The 15506-nt window shown below is 43.6% G+C and overlaps 1 protein-coding gene across 2 annotated transcripts in view; it reads left to right on the top strand.

Annotated features, from left to right (window-relative positions):
• LOC135540336 (E3 ubiquitin-protein ligase DTX1-like) overlaps positions 1–15506 on the top strand; it is a 57059-nt gene that overhangs the window by 20154 nt on the left and 21399 nt on the right. For both annotated transcript variants that reach the window (XM_064966937.1, XM_064966929.1), the window contains exon 4: positions 13751–14531. In XM_064966937.1, coding sequence (XP_064823009.1) covers positions 13751–14531 — 781 coding nt within the window. The remainder of the gene's footprint in view (positions 1–13750; positions 14532–15506) is intronic.

Below are 15506 nucleotides of genomic sequence, written 5' to 3'. Positions count from 1 at the left end.
TGACGTATGGCCTTATGTCATTTGAGAACGATTGACTAAGTCAGTTCTTAATTCTCTCCTCAGGGAACCCCAGCTGTTCCAGAGTTAGCACACCTGATTCAACTTCTTAATTAACACAATAATAAAACAAAGAGTTGTAACAATATAATATTGCTGTTAAACCAGAATTTTAAAAACCTGTATTGTCCTACAAAGAACCTTTGAGATTGGTTGTATAAAGAACCTTTGTCATTCGCCATAAAGAACCAAACAAAGAGTTCTTTATAGCCCCAAAAAGGGTTGTAACCATAGCGGAACCCTCTTTGGGTGCTACTGAATATTGAAACTTTATTTAAGGATGATTTTTTTTTATAGAAGCTTAGGAAATAGTTTTTTATAAAACACCATACAGGTTCCATTTAGAACCTTAAGAGCATGGTTCTTTATAGAACCTTAAAGGTTCCATATAGCACCAAAAGGGTTCCACTATGGTTGCAAGCCAAATAACGGTTATTTGGCACTATATAGAACCATTTGTTTTTAGTGTGTACACACCAGCTACGCTTTCCTCTCTACATTTGACAAGAGTAGAGTGTGAGAATGATACCCCATTAGTTGTATTATTTGTTATGCAGTACATAGCAAAATCACCTTCCTGTGGCTTGATTAAATTCACATAATGAGTGTCCAGGGTCAGGAGGAGTGCACTGCACTGCACGCTTTTTTACTGGCTGAAGGCTAACATGAAATATCGTCCTGTCAAGTAGATAAAGACTGCTTAGAGCAGGCGTGGGTTGATGGTGGGATTGCGTGTGCTTGTCACTGTCTCTTGTCGTGAGTGGAGTTAGAGAGATATGCTGTTTGCCCAGATGCAAGGTCACCTGTCAGAGATGGAGAGGCCTCTGAGCTCCAGCACTGCACTGTCTCCAGATGGCTCAGACAGATAGACACCTGCACTCACCGCACAGGCCCCCGCCTGCCACCACCCACCTCCCGCCCCAACACATTACAGTACTGCATAGTGCCTGCTCTGCCAACAAGAAGGCTGCTTACTGTATCCTCTGTGGCAGGCCTGGGCAGTGGCTCTTATTTTTTATTTTTTTATTGTCATTTAGACGCCCTCATCCAGAGCAAAGTCAGGAGGGTTGTTTAAGGGTCTGTTGCATTGCTGCAGTACAATATCAGTCTTCATGTGGTAAAGCCAAACTCAATTTTAGAAAGTTTTTTGGGAGGTTTGTCTCTATTTGTTACAACCATACTCTGCACAAGTGCTTTGTAACTGGCTAGCTCCCCAGGACAGGAGGGTGGGGATCAGCTATACACCCCCCCCCCCCCCCCTTAGATTTTCTTGTTTGGCAGCCTGACTGAGGGGGCTGATCTGCTCTGCTGCAGTATTCACATTGTAAGCTTGCCTGGTTGTGAGAGAGGGAGAGTGAGACATTATTTTATTCCTCCGTGGCAGAGTAGCTCTCTGCACATCACCAACCCTCTCCCGCAAGCCTCTTCCTGCCCTCCCAACCACCTGTACCTTTTCATCCTTTGTTCATCCATCATGTCGGCCAGAGAGAGGAGCTTGCTGCTGCTTCTGTAGGGATTCTAGGTTGGGGAGTAGTTACCACAGCAGAAGACTCGCCAACTCAACCAGTCAGATGAGGGAGTGTGATGTAAATTCCTTTCGCTGTATTAGCCTCATTTTCAAAATAGCATATCTCCAGTTTGACTACCAAATAACTAAATACATTCAGGAACAAGAATTGGCAACGTCACTAAAATTCATAACATTGTTTTGGGCAAAAGGGCAAGTTGTCGTCTCTTTTTTACATAACTACTAGATAACTAGATAAATGTAGCTACTCTCATCTAAATGGAGTTAGCTAGCATAAGGGATTCTATTACAATCACTGAGGAGATGTTCTATTTGACAGAGGAACATTGTTAGTTTCCCTACAAACCTTTCATTCTAATAGTAATATATAATATTCTTGACTTTCAACAGATGCACAGCCTTTGGCAGGGAAATAACTCAGTTGGGAGAGTAAAAGTCTCCCATTCCATGGTGTTCTGTTTCAAGTTGTGGGCACAAAGACGTATGAATGACACCAGGGGAAAGACACACAAACAAAAGCCAAAGAGAAATATGCTGCTGAAATGAACAGGAAGGCAGTAAGTTCAAAGATGGGTCACTGTAATTTATACCATACACTTTATACCATACACCATACAACATTTCATTTAATTTTAATAATGTTGTACTAACTAACAATGGAATGTTCCTCAATAAAATTGAAGAAGATGGGACTTTAAACAGGTGTCCCAACTCTGTGGTCACTAAAGATCCCGTGGAGGGTGGTTAAATTTGTCCTGTTTTCACCGCTTGTGTATATCAAACTCTATTCCTATCATGTAATACTGTGTATAAATGTACCATGTATGTCAAGTGTATGAATAATATACAGTTATTAGAACATTTTTGTGAAATTGTGTATGTCTACATTCCTTTTTTATTTTTAATAAAATAAATGCATGTCTTTTGTCTGCTCCTGCAAGCCGGTCACAATGCTCGTCATCACACTCCCTCATCTGATTGGTCGAGTAGGCAGGCCTTCTGACTTGCGGCTGTGGCAACTAGTGACAACCAGTATGTTGTAGCCACGAGCCAGTAACATTCTCAAGTCAGTTACTGATACCACACGGTTATCATTACATACTACAGCGCTGTGAAATCAGATGAGTTCGGGACGTGCTGGTATAGCGCTCGTACAGTGTCACAATACCTATGATGTATATTTTATTACATTGTGAACATGTATGCTGACACTGTTTCCATGCCATCCATGTGTTTCAGGGGTCCTAATGCTAACTGGAACATGCCTGGGTCATTCACAATTTTGTTCTTGGGTCACTGAGATTAGGATCTGTACTTATCTCTTTCATAATTATTATTTTTATTATGGTTTTTCATCAGATATTATGCATTTGACCACAATTTCCACAAAATGTTCATTTAACATTTTTAACACTGTTTCCCTAATGAAAAGGCCTGAGTTAAACATAACACTGAAAATAAAAGTATTTTAAAAACATTTTCCCAATTTCAGCTTTTAGCCGTTTCGGTAATGAGAAGACCAAGTGGGGTAAAGGTGTTTGAGAATAAGAACCTCATTCTGTATCATATAAGCAAATAACTCAACTTTTAAGGACTACTCCTCTGTATTTTGCACTCTTTTGATCTTGTCTCATTGCTGGCACTTTATATGTTTAATTTAATCTTTATTTAACTGGGCAAGTCAGTTAAGAACAAATTCTTATTTACAATGACGGTCTGCCAAAAGGCCTCTTGCGGGGACGGGGGCTGGGATAAAAATATATATAAATATAGGACAAAACACACATCACAGCAAGAGAGAGACAACACTACATAAGGAGAGACCTAAGACAACATAGCAAGGTAGCAACACATGACAACACAACATGGTAGCAACACAACATGGTAGTAGCACAAAACATGGTACAAACATTATTGGACACAGACAACAGCACAAAGGGCAAGAAGGTAGAGACAACAATACATCACGCAAAGTCTTTGAATGAAGAGATTGAGATAAAACTGTCAAGTTTGAGTGTTTGTTGCAGCTCGTTCCAGTTGCTAGCTGCAGTGATCTGAAAAGAGGAGCGACCCAGGGATGTGTGTGCTTTGGAGACCTTCAACAGAATGTGACTGGCAGAATGGGTCTTGTATGTGGAGGATGAGGGCTGCAGTAGATATTTCAGATAGGGGGGAGTGAAGCCTAAGAATGTTTTATAAATAACCATCAACCAGTGGGTCTTGCGACGGGTATACAGAGACGACTAGTTTACAGAGGAGTATAGAGTAAAGTGATGTGTCCTGTAAGGAGCATTGGTGGCAAATCTGATGGCCGAATGGTAAAGAGCATCTAGCAGCTCGAGAGCACCCTTACCTGCCAATCTATAAATTATGTCTCTGTAATCTAGCATGGGTAGGATGGTCTTCTGAATCAGGGTTAGTTTGGCTGTTGGGGAGAAAGAGGAGAGATTACGATAGAGGAAACCAAGTCTAGATTTAACTTTAGCCTGCAGCTTTGATATGTGCTGAGAGAAGTACAGTGTACCGTCTAGCCATACTCCCAAGTACTTGTATGAGGTGACTACCTCAAGCTCTAAACCCTCAGAGGTTGTAATCACACCTGTGGGGAGAGGGGCATTCTTCTTACCAAACCACTTGACCTTTTTTTTTGGAGGTGTTCAGAACAAGGTTAACAGTAGAGAAAGCTTGTTGGACACTACGAAAGCATTGTTGTAGAGCATTTATCACAAAATCCGGGGAGGGGCCAGCTGAGTATAAGACTGTATCATCTGCATATAACTAAATGAGAGAGCTTCCTACTGCCTGAGATATGTTGTTGATGTAAATTGAGAAGAGCGTGAGGCCTAGGATTGAGCCTTGGGGTACTCCCTTGGTGACAGGCTGTGGCTGAGACAGCAGATTTTATACACTTCACTCTTTGAGAGAGGTAGTTAGCAAACCAGGCCAAAGACCCCTCAGAGACACCAATACTCCTTAGCCGGCCCACAAGAATGGAATGGTCTACCGTATCAAAAGCTTTGGCCAAGTCAATAAAAATAGCAGCACAACATTGCTTAGAATAAAGGGCAATGGTGACATCATTGAGGACCTTTAAGGTTGCAGTGACACATCTATAACCTGAGCGGAAACCAGATTGCATACCAGAGAGAATACTATAGACATCAAGAAAGCCAGTCAGTTGATTATTGGCAAGTTTTTCCAACACTTTTGATAAACAGGGCAAAATAGAAATAGGCCTATAACAGTTAGGATCAGCTTGATCTCCCCCTTTAAAAATAAAGGACAACCCGTGGCTACCTTCCAAGCACTAGGAACCTCCCCAGAAAGAAGAGAGAGGTTAAAAAGGTTGGAGATAATAGGGGTAATAGGGGCAGCAACCTTAACTTCCCAACGGGCTCAAGAGGCGAAGGTTGAGTCTTGCGTCCTCCAAAACATGATCCGCCAAATCGCGGACCCGCTTAACCAGGAAGCCAGCCGCACCAATGTGTCGGAGGAAACACCATTCACCTGACGACCGAGGTCAGCCTGCAGGCGCCCGGCCCGCACAAGGAGTTGCTAGAGCGCTGTGAGCCAAGTAAATCCCCCCCGGCCAAACCCTCCCCTTCCCTAGGGGACTCCCAATCACAGCCAGTTGTGATACAGCCTGGGATTAAACCAGGGTCTGTAGTGACACTTCTGCGATGCAGTGCCTTAGACCACTGCGCCACTCTGGTGCTCCAAAGTTTTTACAAGAACTTGAAAAAGTGTTACGGTAATGAGACATGTCCACAGATACTGTGTTTGTACATAATAAATATTATAGTTTAATGTAAACTTAAACTAGTATACCATTTCTATGATTTATTGACAAAACTACAGCAACATATGTTGTGATTCATACAAATGAGTTAGGTTTTTCCAAAGTAAAATTGTATAAAGTGACCTGAGAATTTAATTTGGATGCTTTCGATAATGAGAATTTGGAGTGAAAATGTAAAAAAATTCTGCCGAAATTATAATTTGACAAAAAAAAGGACAAACCTAGACATCTTAGTCCTCAGAATGATAGTTTATTTTTACAGATGCATCATACTTTTGTAACGCAATTTGCTACAGACATGTTTAATTAAAACTGGTTTCATGAGAAGCACCCACCTAGAGATTGCATCTTTGACCTAGATGTTTTATCTCATAATGATAATGAAGTTTCATCTGTTCTCCTCTCCACCCTCATGGTATGTGTTCTCTCAGAGCTTCTACTGTGTTCTCTCAGAGCTGGCTCTGTGTGTTCCCTAACTGGTTCTGTGTGTTCTCTAAGAGCTGGTTCTGTGTGTTCTCAACTGGTTCTGTGTGTTTTTCTAAGAGCTGCTACTGTGTGTTCTGTAAGAGCTGCTACTGTGTGTTCTCTAGGAGCTGCTACTGTGTGTTCCCTAACTGGTTCTGTGTATTCTTTCAACTGGTTCTGTGTGTTCTCAAAGAGCTGGTTCTTTGTGTTTTCCACTGGTTCTGTTTGTTCTCTAAGAGCTGCTACCGTGTGTTCTCTCAACTGGTTCTGTGTGTTCTCTAAAAGCTGGTTCTGTGTGTTCTTTCAACTGGTTCTGTGTGTTCTCTAATAGCTGGTTCTGTGTGTCACTAAGAGTTGGTTCTGTGCGTTCCCTAACTGGTTCTGTGTGTTCTTTCAACTGGTTCTGTGTGTTTTCCACTGGTTCTGTGTGTTCACTAAGAGCTGGTTCTGTTTGTTCTCTAAGAGCTGCTACGGTGTGTTCTCTCAACTGGTTCTGTGTGTTCCCTAACTGGTTCTGTGTGTTCTTTCAACTGGTTCTGTGTGTTCTCTAAGAGCTGGTTCTGTGGGTTCTCCACTGGTTCTTTGTGTTCACTAAGAGCTGGTTCTGTGTGTTCTCTATGAGCTGGTTCTGTGTGTTCTCTAAAAGCTGGTTCTGTGTGTTCCCTAACTGGTTCTGTGTGTTCTTTCAACTGGTTCTGTGTGTTCTCTAAGAGCTGGTTCTGTGTGTTCTCCACTGGTTCTCTGTGTTCTCTAAGAGCTGGTTCTGTGTGTTCTCTCAACTGGTTCTGTGTGTTCTCTCAACTGGTTCTGTGTGTTCTCTAAGAGCTGGTTCTGTGTGTTCTCCACTGGTTCTCTGTGTTCTCTATGAGCATGTTCTGTGTGTTCTCTAAGAGCTGCTACTATGTGTTCTCTCAACTGGTTCTGTGTTTTCACTAAGAACTGAAAGTGAAATGAAAGTGAAATTTCATTCCAGGCTGCGCTAGTGCGGTTTATGGAAAACATCAAACATACCTCAATTACTTTATTGCCTGTATACATATTGAAAACATCAAACATACCTCAATTACTTTATTGCCTGTATACAGTTGAACTTAATGGAATACTTATTGTTTATTCACTGCGTTCACTGATATACAATATTGTCAAAGAGAATATGTTCAAGATAATAAACAACAGAATGAATGCTTCTAAGTGCAAAGTAATGTACAGCTCAATAAACTTTTAGTTAGAAATTAGGTTGATGAACTGTACGAAATACTGTTGCTATATATCCTACAGAAGTGAAATGTAAAAGCTTGTATATGCCAAACCCTGATTTAATAAAAGTACAGCTATAATGCATGTTATGTTCTGATATATTAGTGAGAAAAAGAGTGCCCCTGACCAAGCGCCACAGTGTACGCTGCTGGCGAGTCAGTTTGGCTGCTGTAATAAATAAAAAATATTTCCCTCTTCCTGTTAAATACCCCTCAGCCAGCATTCAGCAGCCTCACAGTGTAGGCTCCCTGTTACTGGTCTCTCTCCCTCTGTCATTACAGGAAATCATGGAGCTATTTTTAATAAGCTCAGCGTGGCCCATGGGGAATTGGAGAAGCCTTGTCAATTATTAGGATACATAATAGGCCTGTAGCTGGGGACACGAGGGGGTTTCTCATCAGCCTGCTTATCGCACCACATTATGTTTTTATTGAACCTTTATTTAACTATGCAAGTCAATTAAGAACAAATCCTTATTTACAATGACGGCCTCCCAAGAGGCAGAAGGCCTCCTGCGGGGACGGGGGATTCAAATACAAATGTAGGACAAAATACAAATCACGACAAGAGCGACGACACTACATCAAGTGAGACCTACGATAACAACACAACACGGTAGCAACACAACATGGTAGCACAGACATGGTGCAAACATGGTTAGACACAGACAACAGCACAAAGGGCAAAAAGGTAGAGACAACAATACATCACGCGAAGCAGCCACAAGTGTCAGTAAGAGTGTCCATGAGTGCTGGGTAATGTGGACCTTAATTGACTATAACAGATTCTCCCAGCTCTAGATCTGTCCATCGCCTAGGTGGACAACAAGATCAGTCTAAGATCAGGATGGTGGCCAGTGAGTGACAGGTTGGAAAATGTGAACAATGGGTCAGTGAGTGTTGGTGACTAGATCAGGATGGTGGCCAGTGAGTGACAGGTTGGAAAATGTGAACAATGGGTCAGTGAGTGTTGGTGACTAGCCAGGAGTGACAGGAGGGGAAAGAGGAGGCTGGCGTCAGCAGGAGATGAGAGAGTGGAAGGGAGGACAGAGGGCTGTCCACTTTACTGCTACTTTGTTCCGTGAGGAGAGGAGACGGTTACTGGGAGCACACAGCTGTGGACAAACCCTTGGAGGCTTCCATGACTATGACAACAAATCCTACCTACGCGTTTCTCTGACAACAAAGCCTGAATCTCGTGAATTTTTCAGCGGGTTTTTGATGAAGTCAGGTTTTACTTGTGCTATTAAATTATCTGTGAAAATTCCATTCAGGGTGTTGTAGGATCCCCCTGGGAGGCCACTGAAACATCACAGAGTTAGGAGGGACACATCAACAAGCCAAATGGACAGATTTGGATAGGATTTACTATGACCATATGAGTATAAAGGGGTTAGTCAGTCTTGAAACTACCATAAGGTAATCCTTAGCTAGGGATTTTGCCTGTGTGCAAGGTGTGCAGTGTGCCAATGCAGCAGGTTGTATAGCGGTTAGAGCCTTGGGCCAGTAAACAAAAGTGTGCTGGTTCGAATACCTGAGCCGACATGGTGAAAATCTGTCTGTGCCCTTGAGCAAGGCTCTTAACCTTAATCTGCTTCAGGGGCGCCATACTACCACAGCTGCCCCTGTAAAACAACACATTTCACTGCACCTAGCTGTTGTGTATATGTGACTCACCACCGGGATTCGGTCTTATGTAGCAGCATTTGAATTTCTGTTTCTTACATTGGATGAAAGTAGAGACTCAGAGCTACAAAATGGTAAATCATACACAAAATTTGATGAAACAATGGGAAAGTAATTCTCCTTTGAAAGTTAATCAACTTGTAAACTCACTTTTGAGAAAACCGTCTTTCAATGTTTTGGTACTACTATTGGAAAGCCCTTCTTTGTCTACACCCATTCAGCATTGTTCACACCCTCAGTGGTCACCAAACTTTTATGAGTCAAGATCACTTTCGCAGTCAAAAAGCAAGCTGAGATCTACTGCTCAGATTTTATTATTTTACATTAACCTCACACAGACAGTTTAATAGGAATGAGGTCTGGGCACTAGGCCTAATACATTATCACAGCATATTAGATGTATGATTGGCCTGCCAATATTGTTAATCAGACCATATTATATTTCAAAACTCGAGCTTTGATAACAAAATAGATAAGTTGGTTTTGCACTAGTTGAGCATGAATTGAAATCATTAGCTTTTTTATTTTACTGGACTGATCAGAGAGAGGAGACACTGTCTTCCACCTGCTCTCTCCTTCCTTCCCTCCAGTGAGACTGATCAGAGAGAGGTGACACCGTCTTCCACCTGATGGCGAAACTCGAGTCGCACCGCATCTGCCTCATGCACAAATTCACATTGTACGGAGAAGTGTGTTTTGTAATAGTGTTAATAGTAATAACTCATTCGTAAAAACAGCAGCTCTTTGCTGTATCCGTTGACAGTCTCATTGTGGTCATGGTTTTAAAAGTTATTAAATCTTGCGTAGGCTAGTAGCCTATTAAACTTGGCTGTGGCCAGGGTCATGGAAGCTCTGTAGCCACAGTGATTTGAGCTATCCGATTGGGCAGCACAACAGCTCTAACCACTAGGCTACACCCCAGTGTAAGGGGGAAATTACTTTTTCACACAGGGGAATTGGGTGTTGCAGAACTTTGTGAATAAAATAAATAAACTAAGTATCAATTTTTGAGTTATTTGTAAACTCAGGTTCCCTTTATCTAATATTAGGTTTTGGTTGAAGATCTGATAACGTTCAGTATCCAAAATAGAGAAAATCAGAAAGGGGGAAAATTATTTTTCACAGCACTGTATAAATATTTTTTTATGCTATTGATTCTGTTCAGTGTTTGTAAAGTATGGCTGCTGTGTATCCCAAGAGTTAAGCTTTTATGATGATTTAACTGTCCTGCAGATGATGTAACTGGTCTTCTGCTTTGTGGAATCAGCAAACACGTATGACAGCCAGTCTGCGGTAAGACAAGAGCTCACATAATATCAGAACCAGTGACATTGCATCTGCTTTCACTTCCTTTAGGAGGCATGTTGTATTATCTGGGGGGCTATCTAATGAAGGATGCAGTGACAGTCTTGTTACATGTCCTACCTGAGGAAAGACAAAGGGAGGGAATCAGACTGACCTGTCTTCAACTCAAGGCAAAAACAACCCCATTAAACAGAGAGATGAATGATAGACTCTGTCAGGGAGGGAACAGATCATCAGGAAGCCACTAAGTTTTCCAGAACTTGTGGAATGAGTCTTAACAGTTTAGTTCACCATCAACTCACCCCATGTTTGAGCTCGGGTTAGAGTCCCACAGTGAGGCTTGACACAGTGATACATCACACAGCCACTGCTCCTCACCCAATGGGACCGCTGTCGTGTTGGGCAAGGACAGCTGGAGGATGTCATGAGGAGGGGGAGGAGGAGAGGGGAGACGGGATGGGGAGAGAAGGAGGAGAGACTCCAGGAAGGGAGATACTGCTGCCAAAAGCACATAGAGTTAGACAGGAAGTGACCACTCTCTCTCCGTTTCCTGTCAGGAAGAGCATGCAGGGTCGGCTGGGTCGCACGGAGAGGATCAACAACTCTGCCTCAGCTTTGGGCTTGAGCCATTATATATACAACAGTAAATTAGTGCATTAGTCAGGTAGCCATATGAGGTACTGTGAGGAGGTTGTTGGTGCTGTTTGTGAGTGGAGCTTCCTGTTTTGGTTTCATGTGACCTTCACTTTCTCCTTAAGGCCCTAGATAACCCCAGTCAATACCACAGCATAGAAAAACAAACACTAGACCAGAATCAGTCATTTAATTAGAGGGTTGGCTCTTGGCTGTTCGACTTTCCCATGTTTCTTCTTTCTACAGGTTATATCCTGGGGTTTACCTGTGATGTATATGATTTACACTCTGTAATAGGATGGGGTAATGTATTTACAAGTTGACCCTAGTGAGGGGTTATTTCTCATGGGAGTGTCATGACCCTACCTTCATCATATTCTGATGGTATTTAGCTTTAATAACCAAGGAACATGATTTACAATCAACCCTCCATTTGGGCATGTCACTATTTATATACGCTGAACAAAAATATAAACACAACATGTAAACTGTTGGTCCCATGTTTCAAGAGCTGAAATAAAAGATCCCAGAAATTGTCCATATGCACAAAAAGCAGAATTTCTCAAAAATGTTGTGAACAAACTTGTGCACATCCTTGGTAGTGAGCATTTCTCTTTTGTCAATATAATCCATCCATCTGACTGGTGTGGCATATCAAGAAGCTGATCAAACAGCATGGTCATTACACAGGTGCATCTTGAGACATCTGTGGGATTGTGTTGTGACAAAATGGCACATTTCAGAGTGGCCTTTTATTGTCCCCAGCACAAGTTTTGAGGGTGTGCCCAATTGGCATGCTGACTGCAGGAATGTCCACCAGAGCTGTTGCCAGATCATTTCCTGTTAATTTCTCTACCATAAGCCGCCTCCAACATTGTTTTAGAGAGAATTTGGTATTACGTCCAACCGGCCTCACAAACACACCTGTATGGCGTTGTGTGGGCAAGCGGTTTGCTGAGGTCAACGATGTGAACAGAGTGCCCCATGGTGGCGGTGGGGTTATGCTATGGGCAGACATAAGCTACGGACAAGGAATACAGTTGTATTTTATTGATGTCAACTGTATTTTATTTGAACGGCTCGAGATACCGTAACGAGATCCTGAGGCCCATTGTTGTGCCATTCATCCGCCGCCATCACCTCATGTTTCAGCATGATAATGCACAGCCCCATGTCACAAGGATCTGTACACAATTCCTGGAAGATAAAAGTGGCCCAGTTCTTCCATGGCCTGCAGACTCACCAGACATGTCACCTATTGAGCCTATTTGGGATGCTCTGGATCCAAATGTACGACAGCATGTTCCAGTTCCCGCTAATATCCAACAACTTCTCAGAGACATTGAAGAGGAGTGGGACAACATTCCACAGGCCACAATCAACAGCCTGATCGACTCTATGTGGAGGAGATATGTTGCACTGCACAAGGCAAATGATGGCCACACCAGATACTGACTAGTTTTCTGATCCACGCCCCTACCTTTTTTTAAGGTATCTGTGACCAACAAATGCATATCTTCCTGGTCATTTGAAATTCATAGATTAGGGCTTAAAGGCCTAATGAATTTTTTTTCAATTGACTGATTTCCTGTAGCTTCAACTTGTAGTTGCTGCATGTTGAATTTATATTTTTGTTAAGTATATTTCTTTGCAGATTTGTCTTTACATTAGCTTCTGTTACAGCCTATGGATAGCAAATGATCTTGTCGCGCTTGTCGTAAGAACGCGACCAAGGCGCAGTGGATGTTGAGTTCCACATACTTATTTCAAAGTGAAACTTTAAGCAAAACACAATAAATCAATAACCGAACCGTGACTACATGGTGCACAAAACAATAACCCATAAAGCAGGTGTGAACAGGGAACCCTTAAGTATGATCCCCAATTAGAGAACAAAGGGCTCTCTATGGTCAGGGCGTGACATGTCTCTTAAAGTGAGGGACTGTTTGTTTTTACTCACCATTAGTTGGTGAAGCTAAAGTGATGCCCAGCTAATAAAGTCTCCACATAATCTAATATTTATAAGGCTAGTGTTAACTTACCATTTAACAAGAGAGTGTGAAGCTGCTGCACATCCAGTTATTGGGTCAGAGACCTGAGAACATACTCTTTTTAGAGAGTGTAAATCTGCATGTTAATGTATCCCTCTTAGGCTCATGTTCGTGTTTTTCTTATTTTTATTTCTCGTGTGTTTTTGTGTGTGTGTGTGTGTGTGTGTGTGTGTGTGTGTCTGTGTGTCTGTGTGTCTGTGTGTCTGTGTCTGTGTCTGTGTCTGTGTCTGTGTCTGTGTCTGTGTGTGTGTGTGTGTGTGTGTGTGTGTGTGTGTGTGTGTGTGTGTGTCGTGATGTCTGTGTGCAGAGGTTTTCAGCAGCCTTCCAAATGAAATCAGCCACCAAGCCAAGTCCTTAACCACAGTTTGCGGCAGGAATTCAAGGTCAGCGCTGCTGATTCTGCTGTTGCGTTTTATTCTCTGGAGCCAGTTGTGCTGGACTGTATGACTGGGGGGTTACCAACACTGACCCCCACCCATCCCCACCAGCCCCACTACACACACCTTCATCCTTCCATTATCACCCCGGTGCTACCCTGCAAGGGAGTGTGCATTTAGCCGTTAAATTAAATGGGGGAAGGGTTCTGTTGTTCCTCGCCGGAGAGCCAGGAGATGGGGAGAGGTGTCCTGATTTCCCATGTGACCACAATAATTGTGTTATAATGGAGGTGGGGGCTGAGGATCCATTAGCAGAGGGGCAGAGGTACACCTCCGTCTCTCCCTCCCCTTCCCCTTCCTCAACAAAGAGACCTGTAGAAAATCATGACATTCTGTCATTTTCACATATTAGTATCTGGGTTGCTTTTTCATTTTGAAGCTTCCGTGGCCAATTTATTCAATGAATCATACATTTAAATGCATGATGATTTAAGCGAAAAGTGGTTTGATATCTTGGTATGTGAATAATCTATGATGGATGCGTACAGTTATTCCCTTTCCTCTGACCTCCTATCCTCCCTCTCTCCCTCCAGGCACCATGAGGCCGGTCCACAGGAACTTCTATGAGCCGTCGTCGGCCCCGGGGAAGGGTGTGGTGTGGGAGTGGGAGAACGACAGCGGCTCCTGGACGCCCTACGACATGGAGATATGTGTGACCATCCAGAACGCCTATGAGAAGCAGCACCCCTGGCTGGACCTGACCTCTCTGGGCTTCTGCTACCTCATTGACTTCAACAGCATGGTCCAGACCAACCGGCAGAGCCAGAGGAAACGCCGCCTGCGCCGACGCATGGACCTAGCCTACCCTCTCATCATGGGCTCCATCCCCAAGTCCCAGTCTTGGCCCGTGGGAGCCAGCTCCGGCCAACCCTGCTCCTGCCAGCAGTGCATCCTGGTCAACAGCACGCGGGCTGCCTCAAACGCCATCCTGGCCTCTCAGCACCGTAAGCTGTATGGGGGAGCTACCGGGCCTTCGGGGGCTACAGGCACGCTCACCGTGGTACGGCAGAGTAACACCTTCGCTGGAACCACCCTCTGGTCCCCCACCTCTAGTGCTGGGACCAATAATATACAACATAACAACATAAGCGCAGGAGGAGGCCAAGCCAAAGCTGAACAGGTGCAGTCTCTCCTGTCTAGTGCCAACTTTCCATGTTCCCCGCCGCTGCCGTCCCTTCCGCCTGCACATGGCCACTCCCACGCCCACGCCCACTCCCACGGTCACCATGCCGTCATCAATGGGCAGAACAACCTGAACCGGCCGGGCACCCAGCGCATTTCCATGGGCACTGCCAGAGGAGCCATCCCACCAGGGTAACCATGACATTAATTTGGATTACATTCCACTACAGATTTGCAAAACAAAACACAAATGCACTAGGAATGCATTTTAAATTTGATGACAATAGATGAAAGCAATTAAAGGTATAAAAGGAAAAATAACACCATCTTGCTCTGTCTGTCTACCTGTCTGCTGTACAGCTTTACAATACCTCTGCTGGCATATAGTGTATGTGTCTGGTGCATTGTGTTGTCACTCTTTCTCTCCCCCCCATCTCTCTGTTGTGTGTCTACTGATTTACTGCACCTCTTGTTAACTGGGGGATCAATGGCTCTGCAGAAGGAGCTCCAGGTCATTGACAGCTATACTGCCTCAGCTGCCTCTCTCTCATCTCTCCTCTTTATCCCATATCTTCTCTCTCCTCTCCTCTCTGTACTGTCTCGTCTCTCATCTCTCCTCTTTATCCCATATCTTCTCTCTCCTCTCCTCTCTGTACTGTCTCGTCTCTCATCTCTCCTCTTTATCCCATATCTTCTCTCTCCTCTCCTCTCTGTACTGTCTCGTCTCTCATCTCTCCTCTTTATCCCATATCTTCTCTCCTCTCCTCTCTGTACTGTCTCGTCTCTCATCTCTCCTCTTTATCCCATATCTTCTCTCTCCTCTCCTCTCTGTACTGTCTCGTCTCTCATCTCTCCTCTTTATCCCATATCTTCTCTCTCCTCTCCTCTCTGTACTGTCTCGTCTCTCATCTCTCCTCTTTATCCCATATCTTCTCTCTCCTCTCCTCTCTGTACTGTCTCGTCTCTCATCTCTCCTCTTTATCCCATATCTTCTCTCTCCTCTCCTCTCTGTACTGTCTCGTCTCTCATCTCTCCTCTTTATCCCATATCTTCTCTCTCCTCTCCTCTCTGTTTCTTCTCGTCTCTCATCTCTTCCTGCACTGGGGAGTGTGGGGAACTGTTTCCTTCTGCTCCACATTTGAATCTTAGCATGGTTGTCCTGAATAA

Source organism: Oncorhynchus masou, chromosome 1, assembly GCF_036934945.1.
Source record: "Oncorhynchus masou masou isolate Uvic2021 chromosome 1, UVic_Omas_1.1, whole genome shotgun sequence".
In the NCBI taxonomy this organism is placed as follows: Eukaryota; Metazoa; Chordata; class Actinopteri; order Salmoniformes; family Salmonidae; genus Oncorhynchus; species Oncorhynchus masou.
The sequence above is the reverse complement of the archived record's forward strand: the minus strand, read 5'-3'. Positions and strand labels throughout refer to the sequence as shown.